Raw genomic sequence first — 20,454 nt, forward strand, 5'->3', positions numbered from 1 at the left:
AGAACTATTAATATGATAGGAAAATATCTGATGTTTATTGTTGACAAAAATCACAGGTACTTTAATTTGTTGCCTAGAGTAAACTTTAGTTAGAGGTTAGTAAAAATAAAGGTGTAACCTTTTTCCCCATTGTTGCTCACAGACCGCCCTTCTACCCCTTATCCCTCCACCACCTGTCTAGAATTTTTATTCTCCAGACACATTTGAGGAAGCCATATGTAATCCTCTGTGACACAAGAGACTTACAATCTTTGAGGAAAGTGGAGCTATTTTACATATTTAGCCATTAATGCTTTTCAAGCCTTTAAAATAAGCAAGTGGTTGCTTACTAAACGGTGATAGTCAATATCTCTTTGCATTAGGGACTTGGCTTATAGCCATTAATTTTATGATAGATTACTGAAGAAATAGATACTTATAAAATCCAGTTTTGTCATTTTATCTTAAAGTCAAATCAGACCATATCTGCTAATAGTTATGAGTGCTTTACCTGTGTCTTGACTTTGAGCTGCTGTGGTTGTATGTCATATGTTCTATTGTCATGAAGAGAAAATGTAACTTATGTTGTAAGCCCGGAATCATCCTTCTGTTTTATGGAACTAGTATTGCTTCATTGAATCTGTGTTATTATTTTTTTAATTTACTTTTTATTTTAGTAAATCTATATAAAATAAAATCTACCATTTTTTAAGTGCACAACTGACGCAGATCTCGGCCCGCACTATCTGCTGTTGAGGTTTCAGTATTCCAATACACATACACACGGACTACAGAGGTCCTGTGGGGGAAAAGGGACGGCTCGGCCTCTCTCTCAAGAGGAGAGTGCCTCTGATCGCCTTGGCCACACTCCCTCGAGGGGGTAGCACCCAGAGCCTTGCCTTGACCAGCCTTTATAGGTTTTTCAGGCCCTTAACATCAAAGAAGGTCCTTTTTTTACTATACAAAGGTTTGTCTTGGGTGGTTATCTTTTGCTGACAACAGAGAGGATGTCACTGAATACATCAAAGGAGGACATTTGCAATGTAAAAGAAGAAATGGTCAAACGGCTTTGTCCCAAACTTGGAGGGTCTAGCCCAGATTCTGGGAAGATAAAAATACTCAGTAAACATTTGCTTCCTCAATTCAGGGTGAGGGAGTTTCAGCAAGAGCAAGTCTCATAGCAGTCTGGGTACAATGCAGGCCTGATTTCCCACTGGAGAACTTATCCATGGACATGGGTCCTGCCCGCCAACCTCGCTCCCCACTGGCTTTTCTGAGTGGGGGCTGAGCCACATTTCCCACGCTTGGAACGGTTCCCCACACACAATTCATTGGCACTAATTGCAATTCACAGTGTTGTGTAATCGCTACCACTGTCTATTTCCAAAATTTCTCATTGCCCCAAATAGAAACTCTGAACTTATTAAACAATAACATCCCATTCCCCACTCCCCTTGCATCTGGTAACTTGTAATCTACTTTCTCTCTATATAAATTTGCCTTTTCCAGATATTTCACATAAATAGAATAATACAATATTTGTCTTTCTGCATCCAGTTTGTTTCTCTTAGCATAGTATTTGCGAGGTTCATCAACACTAGCATGTATCAGAACTTTATTTTTTATGGCTGAAAGTATTCCACTGAAAGTGTATACCTCATTTTGTTTCATCTATTTTTCTATTGAAGGGCACTTGGATTGTTTCCACCTTTTGGCTGTTGTGAATAGTGCTGCTATAAACATTGTCATACAAGTATCTGTTTGAGTCCCTGTTTTTATTTCTTTTGGATATGTACCTAGGAGTGGAATTGCTGGGTCATGTGATAATTCTGTTGTTTAACTTTTCAAGGAAGCAATGCAATTATTTTTATAATAGTTCATTATATTTTATTACTCTTTCATTAATGTTTCTTAAGTACTTAAAAAATTTTTGCTTATTTCCTTCGTTAACTTTTGTTGCTGATTTTTAAGAAATTATTTGTTTTGGTCATTCATTTTTTTCTTTTCTTTTCAATTGTTTGTTTTTCAGACCCAAGTCAGAACTCCATCACAGGGGAACACAGCCAGCTGTTAGGTATAGTATTATATTACTGTGGGAATTGACTCTTTCTAACATAATCTTTTCCTGTTTATACTAACAGACATTACTCCTTTCTCTAATTCTATTTTCTGTCTCCTCCTCCTTTTCTACTTTTCACTCCTCACCTTTTTTTCCTGCTGTTTCTATTCTCAACTTGGTAAGTTTTAGGTAACTACTTTTGTAATTGATTGCTAAGACTCAATTTAGCTATACTGAAAATAATTTTAATACAAATACCAAGTTATGTTGTACATCCAAAACTAGTGTAATGTTTCATGTCAATCATACCTCAGTAAAAAAGGTAATTTTAGCATGGTCTGTGGTGTTAAAAAATCTGTAGGAATTGGAACTTCTTTTTCCAAAAATTTGAAAAGAAGATATTATAATAGTCTAATATTTTGGGCTTTGCAGCTACTTTGCCCTTCCTTTTATTTTTCACAGTCTGTCAATCATCTTCATTTTAATTACTGCAAGTACTTCATAAACAGCAAGCTATAGTAATTGATGTCCCAGTTCCATGTCTGCTGCACATTATGGAAATGAATTGATTTCCTTTAGGCATTGCCTGTTTACATTGTAGAAAGCTTATAATTTGACAAGAATTTCACATCATCTTTGAACTGATAAGTTTTTAAAATATAAAAATAAAACACTCAGGGAGGAATTCATATAAACAGTATATACTCTAAAGAAAGTAAAAGTCCTTCAGAGTCCCTTCTCTCCACCACCTCACCTGTACTCCCAAGGTACTTGTAGTTGACTCTTTCTTGGAAATTCTTCTAGAAATTATTTTTGTTGTTGTTCAGTTACAGTTGTCCCAGTTTCTTCTAGAAATTTTTACTATTCACATTATATATGACTATCTTTTTTACTTTTTCTGTCAATGGAATTATACAGATTGTTCTATGACTTCCTTTTGTTCACTTAACATTTTATCTTGGACATCTCTTACCAGTACATAAAGATCTGCTGCACTTCTTTGTAGTGTAATAGTATTCTAACGCTCTAATTTTTCGCAGTCAATTCCCTTTTACTGAGCATTTGAGTTATTTCCAGCTGTTTTACTTTTACATTATGTTGTCATGAACATCTTGTACATATATCCTTGCATTTCCCTTGCCAGTATATTTGTAGAATAAATTCCTAATAGATGAATTCCTTGCTCAAAGGATATGTACGTTTTCAAAAAAATACATCAACTTAAATTCCCACCAATAAGGAGTATGGAGGCATACTCGGCTTCCTGTCATCAAAAGTAGGTATTATCAGTTGTAAAATTTTTCTTCATCCAATCAGTGAAAACAGCATCTCTAGTTTGTATTTGTACTTAATTATGAAGTAAGTACTTTTAAATATATGAACAGCCATTTTTTTGTATGTGTATCTTCTAGTTTGAGGCTTATTTTGATTTGTATATTGCTGAACTTTTAGCTGTTTGCATATGTGCAAAGCAGCTGTGAAAAAATGTTAGCTATCTAAATGTTTGAAGCAGGAAAAGTACTTGACTTGTTTGCTTATTAAAGGTTCAAAGTATTAGCTAAAGAAACTGCCCTGGAGGGCGTTCCTCAGTTGGTTGGAGCATGGGCCCCATACTGAAAGGTTGCTGGTTTGATTCCCTGTCTGGGCGCATTCCCAGGTTCTGGGTTCGATCCTGCAGGTTCAATCCCTAGTCAGGGCATTTATAAGAAGGCAACCAAGTTGATGTTTCTCTCTCACATTGATGCTTTTTTTCTTCTCTTCCTTTCTCTCTCTCTTCCCCCCCTCTCTTTCCCTCCCTCTCTCCTACTCACTTCCTCCCCCCTCCCTCGCCCCCTCTGTCCTCCTTCCTCGCTCTCTAAAAACAATGAAAAAAATATCCATGGGTGAGAATAAAAACAAAAAAAGAAAGACACTGGGATACTTCTTTTCTTCTCTTTCAAGGTTAAGGACATAAACTTCCAGTCTTCTCATTCCTTTGAGTGAGTATAGGTGCTGGAGTAGGGTGTACTTGACACCCTAGTCATTAAATAGATAGTTGTTAAGTAAATGATTTGGCAGAAACATATAGCTGCAAGTCTGATTACCAGGGTTCTAGCCTCATGGTATTGAGGCTGTCACCATTCTTTTTTATACTTTTATGTTAGATAATTTATATAAACTGTTCAATATTAGTCTTTATATAAAATTTTCACATTTGTATCAGGAATGGTTAAGATTTCATTGAAAGATTGTGTCATGCTATGAAAAGTGTATTTTCCCCCGAAACTATTAAATTGCTCCTGTCTCTCTGATACATGGCTGACAGAGAAGTTTGAGAGTATTTAGTTCATCATCTGACCAGGAACAGGTACATAATGGAGGTAGCAAAGGACTTCGCTAATCAAATGCACAGTAGGGAGAGTTGGCACTGTTTCAGTGTTACTAAGGTGAATTTTGTTTCCAGTTAAGTACTTGAAGTAAAAGATAGCGATGAATTGTAGGGAAAAGAAATAGTATATGATTGTGAAGGAAAGGTTTTCTTAGTCAGTATTAGCCAAGAATCCTAATAGTATTTGCAGAGAGACTTCTCCAAACATTTGGCAACCTACAGTTGCATTCGATTTTAAACAAACCTGGGAATATATCAAGAGAGTCTTCTGGCCAGATTCTCAAGTCAGCTCATCCTGCTTGCTCTCCTGGGTTCTCTGTCCTAGGTTCACTAGGTTAGACTGTATTTCCTTTTTTTCTCATGTTCTCCTAACTACCATGTTCTCCCATCTTCAATATCTTTAACTACAGCCTCAAAATCCTTAAAAAGGCTGGTTTACTTTTAAAAAATTTTTGTTGGCAAAAAGTGAAGGATATTTTGTTATATTTTCTAATTATCTTACAGTTCTCAGAAAAGGCATTGGTAGCTTGAATTAAAATCTTGCGAGCTCTCTATAAAAACCTCCTTTAGGATAAATTTGGCCTAGTAGGTGAAAAGCTGCTTCATTTACCTTGGTTGCCGACTGAATGTAATTTATAATAGCACTTTCTAGGCCTTCTAAATGTTTTTCCTATCAACAGGGTGCAGCTCTTTTAATGTACCTACCATATTTTTCAGACTATAAGGTGCACCCCCTCAAATTTGGGAGGAAAATGGGGGTGTGTTTTATAGTCCAAATGTAGCTTACCTAGCTCACTACAGGATTTCTGCTTTAAAGGATGTTATTAAATATTCTACCACATTTTTTGCTTCAAAATGTTTTTCCTATTTTCCTTCTCTAAAACCTAGGTGCATCTTATGGTCTGAAAAATACGGTACTCTTCCCACTGACTCATCAGATCTCTTGCAAAACTCAGTGTCGGGCTGAGGAGATGTATGAAGGGGTGAAGTCACTGTTGTGATAAAAAATCAAGCTGTACACTTACGGTTTATAATCTCTCTCTCTCTCTCTCTCTCTGTAATTTTCAGTTTACAAAGCAAACAAGCAGTAGCCTTGGCATTTTTACAAGTTTTACCAAATATTCAAAGAAAAATAATTCCACTCTTCTACAGTTTCTCTCATGAAATAGAAAAACAAGTAAATGGTCCCAGCTCTGTTTGAGACTTGCATAACCTAAATTCCAAAACTTAACAGTGACAATATGAGAAAAGTATAGGCCAGTTTTATGTACAAGTACAGATCTAAATATCATAAACAAAATATTTACAATCTGAATCAAGCAATATATTTTAAAAATTGTCCCTGTGACCAGGTTGGGTTCTAGTAGAAAAACATGATTGATTTATCATTAAAAATCAATTCATGTAACTCAGTATATTAACAGATTAGAGAAAAACTATCATAGAATCATCTTAATAGATGTAGAAAAAACATTTCTTTTCAAACATATCCAATATTTAAATTCATGTTACTTAAAAGAACTTACTGATCATCAGTGGAGTATTTTAGTGAACCAATTTATTAACCTGAGAATTGGTCAATAAAGGGTAAAAATGAAGTATTTCTCTTGCCTTTAACTATACCAATGGATAACCAAATAGGACATTAGAAGGAATGTTTTTCTATAAAAGTATTTCAGCTAATTCATAAAAGAATAATATATTCGGAATATCACCATTTTTCAACCCTTCATAAAGTAATGGATCCAGGCATTAACCATCAATAATTGCTAGTATCTCAAAAAGAAAGACAACCAGATGACATGTACTTCCTGATAGAAGACCAAAATACCACTGTGAAGGGTTTTCCTCTCTTCCCCACCTAAAAATACTAAATGTGGTTAAACCTTGAGACCCAACCACCAATTTATAGGAGGTACCAAAAAAATGTTAAACATCACATGCATGCCATCATCAAAATTCAGGCCATCAGAAACTACTAAACAAATGACATAGTTTCTTGAACAAATAAATTGCAAAGAGAAAGAAAGAAAGTTAAAGACTTACGAGATACAGAAACCAATCATACTGTGTGCCTCTTAATTGGCTACTGATTTAAACAAATTTTAATATCAAAAACATGATAAGGGGTTAATATCCAAAATATATAAAGAACTCATACAACTCAACACCAAACAAACAACCAATTAAAAAATGGTCAGAGGACCTGAATAGACACTTCTCCAAAGAGGATGTACTGATGGCTAATAAATGTATGAAAAGATGCATAGTGTCACTAAATCATCAAAGAAATGCAAGTTAAGACCACAATTAGATACTACCTCACAACCTGTCAAAATGGCTAACATCAGTAAGTGAACAAACAACAAATGTTGATGAGGATGTGGAGAAAAGGGAACCCTTGTGCACTGTTGGTGGGATTGAAAATTGCTGCAGCCACTGTGGAAAACAGTATGGAGGGTTCTCAAAAAAATAAAAATAGAACTACCATGTGACCTAACAATTCTGCTCCTGGTTATATATTCAAAGAAATCCAAAACACTAATTTGAAAGGATATATGCCCCCCTATGTTCATTGGAGCATTATTTACAGTAGCCAAGATATGGAAGCAACCCAAGAGCCCATCAGTAGTTGAGTGGATAAGATAGATGTGGTACATCTGCACAATAGAATATTACTTGGCCATAAAAAAAAGAATGAAACCTAACCATTTGCAACAACGTGGATGGACCTAATGGATATTATGCTGAGTGAAATAAGTCAGATAAAGACAAATACAGTGGAATCTTGGTTCCTGAACTTAATTCATTGTGGAAAACTGTTTGAGAATCAGTTTGTTCAAAAACCAAATCTCCTTTGTCACTTGAGAGACACGTGACTGATAATATAAGTATCAGCATGAAAGCGTTGTCAGGTAGAGAATTGAGACCAAAGTTTTGTTGGACATCGGCAACCTTTTTTCTGTGAACAACTTGGTGAAGAATTGAATTGTTCCTGAACTGAGATGTTCAAGAACAGAGGTTTGACTGTACCATATGATTTCACTTATATGTGGAATCTAAAGAACAAAACAGACAAACGAACAGAACAGAAACAGACTCATAGATACAGAGAACAGACTGAGGGTTGCCAGGTGGGAGGATAGTTAAGGGGGCTAGATGAAAAAGGTGAAGGAATTAAGAAGTACAAATTAGCAGTTAACAGAATAATCACGGGGATATAAAGTACAGCATAGAGGAGATAGTCAATAATATGGTAATAACTATGTATGGTGCCACGTGGGTACTGGAAATAGTGGGGAAACACTTTGTAAAGAATATGATTGTCTAACCACCATGCTATATACCTAAAAGTAATAAAAAATAATGTTGAATGTCAACTGTAATTGAAAAATGAAATTTAAAAAATTAAAAGCAATTTATAACGTTTGCAACAACCTTTCATGATCATGTAGTCACATAATTCAAACCCAAACCTGTGCCAAGGGAAATTAAGTACATTTACTGTTCTGCTTAGCTCAGACCAGCAAAAGGCTATTTAACAAGATCAGGAGGATAAGGGAAGAATCTGAGACTCACCGTAAGCCCAAATTGTAGTGTAAGTGGTAATTGACAAAAGTAACATTATAGAAGTAGCAGCACCACAAAAATAAGTTTTTTATGAAGAGCAAAATGTTCTGTTTGCAAAAATAAAAATTAAAAAATGTACACCATAAAAAATGGAAATCTGAGATCTTCAGGAGAACCAATGGTACTCCTATCATTTGAATTGCACAATGAAATACCCAGCAAATTCATTATTTGGATAGTAAAATGAGAATAAAGAAACATAATAGTGATACTATGGGCCGCTTAATTCAAAGCATTACCAAAGCCAGTCTCAGTACATATTATCCAAAGGAATCATCTTAGAATTCTGGATAATCCTAAAACAGCCCCAGCATGTGGATTTGGTTCTTAGTTTTTGCAGACTAAGGTTATTTGCTATTCAAACTCCAGAACTCCCATTCCATTTGGGATTTCCTGGGGTCAGAGCAGTGACTCAGACTTCTGAAAGCTGTTCAGTCTATCTGAAACAGCATGATTTTCCACCAAGAATTGATCAGTGCCTTTCAGTATAATCACTACTGACTTTATGCCTGACTGATCCATGCCTTTCTCTTTTTCTTTTTAATCCTCACCCAAGGATATATTTTTATTGATTTGAGACAGAGAGAAACGTCGATGTGAGAGAGAAACATCAATCGGTTGCCTCTCACACACATGCAGTGAGGGATCAAACACACAACCTAGGTGTATGTTCCTTGACCAGGGATTGAACCAGGTACCTTTTGGTGTACAGGATGATGCTCCAACCAGCTGAGCAAGGGCTGGTCCATGCCTTTCAATGAACCACTTCTAATGAGAGCTTTGTTCCTTGCCTGATTGATCAAGACCTCCATGGGACCCTCACATTTTACAACACCACTACAAATAGACCTCTGGACAACTTTGGAGGTGTCATTGGTCTCATAAATGTAGACAAAGTGTCCAGAGTCATTCTGCCACCCATAAAACATTATGCAAGCAAGCAAATGGGAGTTAGGCCAGAATCAGCCAGGACCAGAATGTCTGAAAGTTAAGGTGGTTGCACTTGAAACTTGAGACTCTAATGGCCCCAAATGTAGATATGTCAGGACTGCAGCCAGGGGAGCCAGAGCTGCTAGGAGATAGCTTATACCAGCAGGCAGCAGGATGGGGCAGGAAGTTCTGAGGCCAGATTTTTATAGCAACAGTATTGCGAGGCTATTGAACAACAGGGAAATAGTGTGCTGAAGCTGGGACTCCTACTCTTGTATACCTCAAGAGGAATGAAGTGGTCCTGAGTTTTGGATACAAAACTATTAAATGGCAAATCAGTAAAGGATGGAATTAGGAAAATTAGCATATTCAAGAATGAAAGACTGTTTAGAGAAAAGGAAAACAAATGGAACTTCTAAAGAGAAAGAATACGTAATTACTGATATAACAAATGAAGAGGTTAAACAGTAGATTAGAAACTGGTGAAGAGAGCTGGTGAACAAAAAGGAAAGTACATCTAGATATATCTTCATGAAAGCTGTGCTGCACCTAAGAAAGATCTTGAAAGTAGCCACAGAGAAGACATTATCAAAGAACAGAATGACAGAAGTATTCTCAACAGCAAAACAGATAACAAATTATGTTTTAAAGTGTTTGCAAAATTATCATAGAATTATGCTTAGCAAGACACTCAGGAAAAAAGGCAGGCAGAATAGAGGCATAAAACCTGAGGACATTTTTCTCCACAAGACTTGCTCTCAACTAATGGCTTTTGTTGTTGTTGTTTGTTTTGTGGGGTTTTTTTGGAAAAAATCCTAAGAGTTATATTTTTATTTTTTTAATTTATTTATTTTTTAATTTTTATTGTTATTCAATTACAGTTGTCTGCATTTTCTCCCCATCCCTCCTCCCCACCCCAGCAGAACCCACCTCCCTACCCCACCTCCACCCTCACCCTTGGTTTTGTCCATGTGTCCTTTATAGCAGTTCCTGTAAACCCCTCTCCCCATTATCCCCTCCCCACTCCCCTCTGGCTATTGTTAGATTTTTCTTAACTTCAATGTCTCTGGTTATATTTTGTATGCTTTTTTTCTTCTGCTTATTTGATCAGTATGTTATTTGGATTCAATTATTGATAGTTGTGAATTTATCATCATTTTAATGTTCATCGTTTTGATCTCCTTCTTCTTCTTATATAATTCCCTTTAGCATTTCATATAATAATGACTTGGTGATGAAATCCTTTAGTTTTACCTTTTCTGGGAAGCACTTTGTCTACCCTTCAATTCTAAATGATAGCTTTGCTGGATAGAGTAATCTAGGTTGTAGGTCCTTACTTTTCATCACTTTGAATACTTCTTGCCAGTCCCTTCCAGCCTAAGATAAAGAGACAAAGTTTCTTTGGAGAAGTCATCTGTCAGCCTTATGGGAACTCCTTTGTAGGTTACTCTCTGCTTTTCTCTTGCTGCTTTTAAGATTCTGTCTTTGTCTTTAGCATTTTAATTATAATGTGTCTTGGTGTGGTCCTGTTTGGGTCTGTCTTGTTTGGGATTCTCTGAGCTTCCTGGACTTGTATGTCTATTTCCTTCACCAGATGAGGGAAGTTTTTCGTAATTTTTTCTAATAAGTTTTCAATTTCTTGCTCTTCCTCTTCTCCTTCTGGCACCCCTATAATTCAGATGTCGGTACATTTCCAACAGGTTCCAGAGCCTATCCTCATTTTTTTAAATTCTTTTTTCTTCCTGCTGTTCTGATTGAATGCTTTCTCCTTCCTTGTGTTCCAAATCATTGCTTTGATTCTCGACTTCATCCCCTCCACTGTTGTTTCTCTGTGGATTTTTCTTTATTTCACTTAATGCAACCTTCATTTCTGCCTGGATCTATTTTATGCTGTTGCAGTATCCAGTGATTTATTTGAGCATCACGATAACCAGTGTTTTGAACTATGCATCTGATACATTGCTTGTCTCCATATCATTTAATTCTTTTTCTGGAGTTTTGCTCTCTTCTATCATTTGAGCTACATTCTTTGTCTCCTCAATTTGGCAGTCTCCTTGTGTTTCTTTCTGTGTGTTAGGTAGAGCTGCTTTGACTCCCTGTCTTAGTAGTGTGGCCTTTGTAGAAAAGTGTACTTGTTAAGTTGTATAGGGTTGGAGCCTTAGGTAATCACCAGGGCAGGGCAACCCATGTCACCACTCTGTTACCCTGTGTAGGGGAGGGCTTGGAGAGGAGATAATGCCGCTGCCAGACCTCTAGAGTTTTGCCTTGGAGGAAGCTGACTCCTAGCACTTGCCCTGATGCCAGACACATCACTTTCTCCTTGTATGCCACTGGTGCCCTACCAGCTGTTGCCCTCATGCTGAATCCCAGAGGATTGGGTCTATGTGAGTCCTAAGTCTGTTTTGGGCCTTTTAAGAGATGCCTCTTGAGAATCCTGCAGTGTCTTCCACCACCCCAACCCCCACTGGTTTTACAGCCAGAAGTTATGGGGACTTATATTCCTGGCACTGGAACCTGGGCAGGGTAGTCTAGTCTGGGGCTGCCCTGGGCTGGGTAGTCTGGTCTAGGGCAGCAATCTCTTACTCTGGAGGTGTCCCTCCCAATTTTTATCCACCATGTGTGGACGTGGGACTCCCCGTTCCTGTTTGTGTGCCTCTCTGCATGTCTCTTCATCTGCACCCCTCCTACCCGTCTTGATGAATGTAGCTTATTTAAATCCTTGGTTGTTGGACTTTCACACAGCTCAATTTTCTGGCAATTCTGGGTGATATTTGTTGTGTACTGTAGTTGTATTTTTCATTGTAGCTGTGCGAGGAGGGGAGGGGTGTTTACCTCTATGCCTCCATCTTGACCAGAAGTCCTCTGCTTTAGGATCTTTTAAAATTGGTATTCCCCATGCCTGAAATGCAGGCCTTTTCTGACCATCTAATGGCCAGGGTATGTTGCAGAGAGCTCATACCAGCTCATGGGAGCCAATTGTATGTATATTCTCCCAAAACAATGTTCAGTGACTTCTCATTAGTAGTTGAAAATAGTATGTGAATATTTACACCACAAAAATTGGCAAATATTAGAATCAGTATTTTTTGTTTTTAAATGCTGGAGAGCCTGCTTACCAGCACACCAATGATCTTACCTGAAGTTGTCCTTAATCTATCCTAGTACCTATATCATTGAATTTAGTGCTTCTTGAAATTCCTTTTTTGTTGCTTTTTGTTTTGTTTTTATTTATTTTGTCCTATCTTACTTCAGTATACCTAGAAGAAAGCAGCATCTTACTGCCTGTCCACTGCTATAACCTGAGGGCCTAGAATAGTGCCCAGCATATCATAAGAACTTAATAAATACTTGTTGAATTAATTGAATAAATGAATAATTTGGAGTGGTCATAATTTTAAGCTGTGTCATTCTCTTGCATATTTTCTGGAACCATTAGGGGAATAGAATTACATTTTCCTTTTTATGCATTTTTTTACTATGGACATTTCAAAAGGTTCAGAACAGTAGATAGAATATTATAATGAACCATTATGAACCCATTACCTAGCTTCAATAATGTTCTTAAGCCCCCACCTTTTTTCCTGGAATAATTTAAAGAAAACTCCAGACAACATAGGATTTTAGTTACACTTAAAAAAATAATAACCAGTCACATTCAGATTTCTCTGATTGTTTCAAAATGTCTTTTTACATTTGATTTGTTTGAGTCATGGCTGTAACAAGTTTCATACATTGCAATTTGTAACAGTTCACATATTTTTTAGTTTATGCCTTTCATTTCTTAAGCAGTGAGATTATTTGTCATGTAGAATTTGCCACATTCTGAATTTGATGTTTGCATCTTTGGGGCTATATTTGTCGTGTTCCTCCTCTGTTCTCTGTGAACTGGCAGTTAGTGTTAAAGGCTTGATTGAACTTCCATTCTTTTAGTGAGGATACATCATAGCTTGCACTTTTCATTGTATTACATTAGAAGATTGTGTTGTCCCACTTTTAATGATGTTAAGATTGATAAGTGGGTTCCAGATCACCCTAGTCCATCCATTATACAGTTCTGCCTCAGCCCTTCACCTAATTGGCTTCAGCAACCATTGATGGTCATTGCGTAGATCTGTTATTTCATTAGGGGTTGAAAATTGGTTATTTTATTTTCTAATTATATTATTCCACCTGCATTTATTAGCTAGAATATTCCTATAAAGAAGAATTTTCTTTTTTGGTTACCCTGAAATATAGTTGGTATAGGAAAGGCAGGATAATTGCTTGATTCTTTTCATTTATTATTTTTTAAAATTACATGTTTTTTTAGCAACTCTGTAAAAGTAATTAGATTTTTAACTTTATGTTTCAATTACAGTTTACATTTAATATTATTTCATATTAGTTTTAGTTGTACAGCATAGTAAGACATTTATATAATATATGAAGTGATCCCCAATAAGTTTAGCACCACCTGGCACCATACATAGTTATTACAATAGTATTTACTATATTCTGTATGCTTTTTCACCCCGTCTTCCAGCACCCGCCCCCCTGCCCTGGCAACCATCAGTCTGTTTTCTGTGTCTTTGAGTCTGTTTCAACTTTGTTTATTTTGTTCTCTAGATTCCTCATATAAGTAAAATCATATGGTACTTGTACAAGTGATTAGATTTTTAAAATATGTTGGGTATTTCATGTTTGCATTTTTTTGTTTATTGAGTTTAGAGAAAGGAATGGAGACAGTGATTTGATTTTCCACTTATTTATGTATCCAGTGGTTCTTTCTTTCTTTTTTTTCTTTTCATTGGCTGTTTCTTGTATGTGCCCTGACCAGGGATTAAACCCACAACTTTGGCGTATTGGGACAACGCTCTAACCAACTGAGCTATCTGGCCAGGGCCCATATTTGCATTTCAATCAATTGTGTTATTTATTTTTAGTAATCATATTATTCCATTTTTGCCAGTGGGAGCCCCTTCAGTTTGGCTCTTCTGTCCTTTGGCATGCCCCAGTTATTTGATAGCTTGTTGCCTATTTCCCAAGCTCATCTCATATGTATTTAAAGTTGTACAACTTTAAATTAATTTCTTTAATTTTTATATCAGTATATATTTCCTCAATATTTAAAATATGAGTTGTTAATGACATTTACATATTTAAATTTTTTTTCTCTTCCACCAAACAATGTAAATTATATAACTTACACAATAAAAAATCAAAGTTAAGGAAGTGCTCAAACAATACAAACAGTATGTCTCAGGGAATCCAGTCTTTTTTTCATTTTTTCTTCGTAGCTGGTTTACCAAATTCTTGTGGGATGTCTCTTCGAATATAAAATACTGTATGTGGCAAGTGTTTGTACAAAAATAATACTTGGGAGATGACCTAATGTCATTAACAAAAAGTAGGACAGTGTTGGAGGCAGAGAGCTTTAACTGCTAGTATTAACAGCAGCAGTGTGGAAAGTAGTCCATGTCTAGCATAGTATTGAGCAGGTAACAATAAGTATTCAATTTCTTCTTTCATTATAGGTTTGAGTGACTTTAAGAGATCCTACTAGTCTAGAATCCTAAAAGAATAGTATTTCTAGAGGTCTTCTTATTGTTAAGAAAAGAAATGACTTATGTTTACTTAGAGATTTCTTTTTGCTTTTGCTGGAGAGCGAGCCCCATTCTCTAAGCAATGCCGATTGGATTCTGCCACTCTCAGATTAAAATTTGAACATGAAAATGGGTTCTATTGGATAATAGAAAATGGGTAGTAATACAGAGACAACATACAGTGATTTGGTGCTGGTGTTCTCCAATAGCAGTCAGAAACTAACTTGGTTTACTTTCTTTCCCCAGATGATGGCCATAAGAAAGCTCGAAATGCTTATCTCAGTAATTCCAATTATGAAGAAGGAGATGAATATTTTGATAAAAACTTGGCACTCTTTGAGGTAATATTTGGGAGAAAACTAGGACAGATTTCAGGAAGAGAGATTTCAAGATAGCTGTTTTCCACCCTATTTAGTTTTAAAACAGTATAGGCTGGATAATTTATAACTAATTGTTAAAATACAACTTGTCATTGTGGTTGATTTAATCTATGTAATCTAATTATTGCCAATTAATGAGTAGCCATTAAATCAAATTTCTGTGAAATAGGAAGAGGAATGTTGATGTCACAGGCACGTGGAGAACCTTGCTGTCAAATTCAGCTGGGATTTCAATGTTTATGTTGGAATTATCATCTAGGTATAAAATAGTGTAGTTTTCAGCTCTATGTTTGGGAAGATTATCATTTACCTTCTAACTACTAACCAAAAATCAGTGTAGGAGGCAGGCTGCTGGAGTCAGAGGATCTGACTTTATCTATGTCTTTATCTAAGACAGCATGGACTCTGCAGTAGGGTTGTTGGAGGAACTGTTTCATTCCAGCATCTATGTCCACTGAGTTTGTTTGGTTTTGGGCAAATGATGTGAGTGCCACTTCTCTCAGTGTGCCTGTTTTTTAAATGATATTTTCTCTCATATTTCTTCAAGAAAAGGTCTAAGGTGAGTATTTAGTTCAATCACAAAAGTTTTTCATTGATCTGTCCACTCTTGGTGTTATAAATAATAGCCATAAATGTTAGTAGAATGTTAGTGGCCTAAAGAAAGAGGGTACTGTGGTTAAAATCATATATCAATGTTGTTACAAGGTTATATATAACTGTCTGTAGGGGCCAGTATGATTTTGTTTTTACTGTAAAATTAAGCTATTAGAAAGAATTGTAAAACTTTTCAGAATTTTATAATTATTCATGTAGGCTTGTTTAAGCATCATATTTTAATGTGGGAGAAATAAAGTTTCATTGATAAGTTGTCTTAATATATTTACTTATGAAATATTTTGCCGTTTACTTTGCCATTTTCTGGAGCAGTTGTTTTGATGCTTATTTCCAATGTGTTCTTCATCTCTCATTGCTTTCATACTTCTGGTTTTATAGGAGGAAATGGATACCAGACCAAAGGTGTCTTCTCTCCTCAACCGCATGGCTAATTACACTAACCTGACTCAAGGAGCAAAGGAGCATGAAGAGGCAGAGAACATCACTGAAGGGAAAAAGAAGCCCACCAAGGTGAGACCTTAGAAAACAAGGATAAATAAAAAGAGCCCCATGTATCAGAAAGGGAGAATATCCATGGCATCGCTCTCTGCTCTGTAATAGATATTTATTGAATGTTTGACATATGCCAACATGTCCTGGGCACTGGGTTCATAGCACAAAAAAAACATACAACATCTCATTGTTGTGCAGTCTAAATTTTAGTGTGAGGGTACAGTCCTTAATGCACTAAGAAAAATATAAGCATGGTAAAGAGAGACTGAGACCACTGGCCAGCAAGGGAGCCAGGGCAGAGGGAGTTGCTATTTTAGAGAGGTTGGTCAGGAGAAGCCTTTCTGACAGAGTGATGTTTGAGCAGGGCCCTAACTAATGTGAGGGAGGGAGCCAAGTGATAGCTGGGAGAAGAGCATTCCAGTGACAGGGAACAGCACTTCAGAAGAAGAGTGTCCACACCCATCTGTTAATGCTACCTCTGGGTTTTCTTTTCTTTCTTTCTTTCTTTCTTTTTTTTTTTTTTTTTGTTGTTGTTGTTGTTGTTCCACTTATGGATTCATTGGTTGATTCTTTTTTTAAAAAAATATATTTATTGATTATGCTATTACAGTTGTCCCATTTCCCCCCCCCTTCACTCCACTCCATCCTGCCCACCCCCTCCCTCCCACATTCCCCCCCAATAGTTCATGTCCATGGGTCATACTTATAAGTTCTTTGGCTTCTACATTTCCTACACTATTCTTACCCTCCCCCTGTCTATTTTCCACCTATCATTTATGCTATTTATTCTCTGTACCTTTCCCCCACTCTCCCCCTCCCAATCCCCTATTGACAACCCTCCATGTGATCTCCATCTCTATGGTTCTCTTCCTGTTCTAGTTGTTTGCCTAGTTTGCTCTTGTTTTTGTTTTAGGTATGGTCATTAATAACTGTAAGTTTGCTGTCATTTTTACTGTTCCTATTTTTGATCTTCTTTTTCTTAGGTAACTCCCTTTAACATTTCATATAATAAGGGCTTGGTGATGATGAACTTCTTTAACTTGACCTTATCTGAGAAGCACTTCATCTTCCCTTCCATTCTAAATGATAGCTTTGCTGGATACAGTAATCTTGGATGTAGGTCCTTGCCTTTCATGACTTGGAATACTTCTTGCAAGTCCCTTCTTGCCTGTAAGGTCTTTTTGGAGAAATCAGCTGACAGTCTTATGGGAAGACCTTTGTAGGTAACTGTGTCCTTTTCTCTTGTTGCTTCTAAGATTGTCTCCTTCTGTTTCATCTTAGGTAATGTAATGATGATGTGCCTTGGTGTGTTCCTCCTTGGGTCCAGCTTTTTTGGGACTCTCTGAGCTTCCTGGACTTCCTGGAAGTCTATTTCCTTTGCCAGACTGGGGAAGTTCTCCGTCATTATTTGTTCAAATAAGTTTTCAATTTTTTGTTCTTCCTCTTCTCCTTCTGGCACCCCTATAATTCGGATGTTGGAACGTTTCAAGATGTCCTGGAGGTTCCTAAGCCTCTCCTCATTTTTCTGAGTTCTTGTTTCTTCATTCTTTTCTGGTTGGATGTTTCTTTCTTCCTTTTGGTCCGCACCATTGATTTGAGTCCCAGTTTCCCTCACATCACTATTGTTTCCCTGTACATTTTCCTTTGTTTCTCTTAGCATAGGCTTCATTTTTTCATCTGGTTTTCGAACAGATTCAACCAATTCTGTGAGCGTCTTGATAACCAGTGTTTTGAACTGTGCATCCGATAGGTTGGCTACCTCTTCCTCGCTTAGTTGTATTTTTTCTGGAGCTTTGAAGTGCTGTCATTTGGGCCGGTTTTTTGTTTTTTTTTTTTTTTTTTTTTATCTTGGCACGGCTGTTACTTAAAGGGGCGGAGCCTTAGGTGTTCTGGGGCAGGGTAACGCTGGTTGCTGCGCTGTGACTGCGCTGTGACGCTGTACGTGGGGGAGGGGCCGAGAGGGAGCAATGGCGCCCACTCCCCTCTCCACTGGATTTCAGTCTTTCACTCTGCTACCCACAATCAAACTGGGCCCCTCTGGTGCTGGTTCCCGAGTGGGTGGGCTTGTGCACGCCCTAGGCCCCTGTGGGTCTCTCCAACGACCCCTCCTGTGAGGCTGGGAGTCTCTCCTGCTGCCGCCCCAACACCCACGGGCTCTTTCAACCAGAGGTTTGAGGCTTTATTTCCCCAGCGCTGGAGCCCTGGGTTGCACGGTCTGCTTTGCTCCCCGCCGTTTGTCCGGTTTATCTGTGCACGAATGTGGGGCCACGGGGTGCTACCCACCGCTCTGCCTGCCCTGCTCTCTGCCACTCTGAGTCCGGCCCTCTCGGTTTATCTGCGCGAACGTGGGGCCGCAGGGTCTGCCAATGGTCAGACTGCCTGCCCCGTTGGTCCTACACTCCGCCAGTCTCGGTCCCCCACGGCAATGCGAGCCCTCTCCGCCCCAGCTGCCCATCTCCGCCCCTCCTACCGGTCTGGATGAATGTTTATTTTTTATCTCCTTGGTGTCGGACTTCCCTGCCGTTTGATTTTCTGTCAGTTCTGGTTGTGCGAGGAGGCGCAGTGTGTCTACCTACGCCGCCATCTTGGTTCTCTCCTACCTCTGGGTTTTCAAAGACCAAATATCAGTCTCTCTTATCAAAATTAAAATATGGAACAATATTACAAGATAGTGTTTTGTTTGTTTAGGGGTAAAACGACCCTCAGATCTTTATGTTAGCAACTACATTTACCAACTACTATGAAGGATTAATACCAAATTCTACAGATCAAGCCATTAATCCATTTATTTATTTATTATTTTTTAATCCTCATCTGAGGACTTTTTTTAAAATTAATTTTAGAGAGAAAAGAAGTGGGGGGGGAGGGGAGATAGAGAGAGAGAGAAACAGAGAAAGAAAAGCACTGATTGGTTGCCTCTCGTACATGTCCCGACCCAGAGATCGAACTCACAACCTTTTGGTGTATGGGACCACATTCCAACCAGCTGAGCCACTGGGCCAGGGCTATTAGTCTGTTTTTAAATAAAAAGAGATAGCTAACAACTTTGAACAAGAGAAATTTTTTAGGTTGTTGGGGTGCACTCAAAAGTTTATTTGTGGTCAAATGCCTATGTAAACACGTGGAGACCTATGAAAGGTAAAAATTCATAGCTCTAGGAATAATAAAAGGTGTGGTGATGGACATTTGTAAGATGGAGATTTTATATGTGCCTCTTTTAAGGTATATATTAAACTTACTACCTCTGCTTAGAGATTAATGTGGTGGTTAGAAAGCAAGTTTTTATATAAAAGTAAAGAGATAAAGTAATCTTTTCTAGATGACTCTGTAATTTTCTCTTTTGTCATCATTTCTCTTTCCAGACTCCCCAAATGGGTACTTTCATGGGTGTCTACCTCCCATGTCTACAAAATATTTTTGGAGTGATCCTGTTTCTGCGCCTTACATGGGTAGTGGGCACAGCTGGAGTTCTTCAGGCCTTTGCAATTGTCCTTATCTGCTGCTGCTGTGTAAGTCCAGAGGTGGCTCCTGGAGATCACCTGGAACCTTGCCAGTGCTCAAGAGTATGTGCACTTGACCTCTTTGGGACTAAAACAAGGAATACCGGGGAAAGACTCATTGCAACAGGAGAGATTATTTTCGTATTAAAATCAAAAGGATTTTCTGTTATTTAGTGTCAGTTATTCACTGATTATATCTATAATAAGATGTGCTAGAAATTATAATGGAAGACTTCTATAGGAAGCAGAAGATGTACCCTACAAAGGACTCAGAACACAAACAATTTGAGCTTCATTGCACCAAAGTTGTGACAGCAAATGTGTTAGGAAATGGAATGTACTACTCCAGCAGAGTATTCAGAAACAAAACTGATGTTGTTTGGAGGAGGATTATTTGTTTTGTTTTGAAGACTTATTAATTTTCTCTTCCCCAGAAATTGAGAAATTTTTCCAGGTGTTATCTCCACCATTCTGAGAACATTTTAATCTTCTTTTAACTTAAACTCCTTTTGCCTATGTTTCCCAGCCACATCTATCAGTTTTATTATAAGTTGATAGATTATTTTATAAAAATTATTATTTTATGTAACCAACAGAAGACCTCTTTTAATACTGTCTCTATTATATCCTCCATGTGTATTATGCTCAGCAGAAAACAGGGTAAGCAGTGAGAGCCCATATCATTAACAAGTGAAAATTAATAGTTCCATCCTTTTTTTTTTTTTTCTTCCAGTTCTTAGTCTTGAAACTTTAGTGCCATGTTTGGCTCCCTGACAGCCTCTCACACCCAATCAGTTACCCGGCCAATCATGCCTCCCTCTGAAATCTCTATTCAACCTTTCCTTTATATTTCCACTACTGCCACTGTGGTCCTTACCTCTCACTGCACTACTAGAATAGCCTACTAACAGGTCACTCT

The 20,454-nt window shown here is 37.6% G+C and overlaps 1 protein-coding gene across 8 annotated transcripts in view; it reads left to right on the forward strand.

Annotated features, from left to right (window-relative positions):
* The window catches only part of SLC12A6 (solute carrier family 12 member 6), a 110,323-nt gene that overhangs the window by 62,285 nt on the left and 27,584 nt on the right, over positions 1–20,454 (forward strand). For 4 of the 8 annotated variants that reach the window (XM_053929022.2, XM_053929021.2, XM_045202046.3 and 1 more), the window contains 4 exons: positions 2,009–2,053; positions 14,795–14,889; positions 15,922–16,053; positions 19,398–19,598. In XM_053929022.2, the coding sequence (XP_053784997.1) occupies positions 2,009–2,053; positions 14,795–14,889; positions 15,922–16,053; positions 19,398–19,598 (473 nt within the window). The remainder of the gene's footprint in view (positions 1–2,008; positions 2,054–14,794; positions 14,890–15,921; positions 16,054–19,397; positions 19,599–20,454) is intronic. The other 4 variants (XM_045202048.3, XM_024567345.4, XM_045202047.3 and 1 more) reach the window with 3 other exon arrangements.

This window comes from Desmodus rotundus, chromosome 7 (assembly GCF_022682495.2).
Source record: "Desmodus rotundus isolate HL8 chromosome 7, HLdesRot8A.1, whole genome shotgun sequence".
NCBI lineage: Eukaryota > Metazoa > Chordata > Mammalia > Chiroptera > Phyllostomidae > Desmodus > Desmodus rotundus.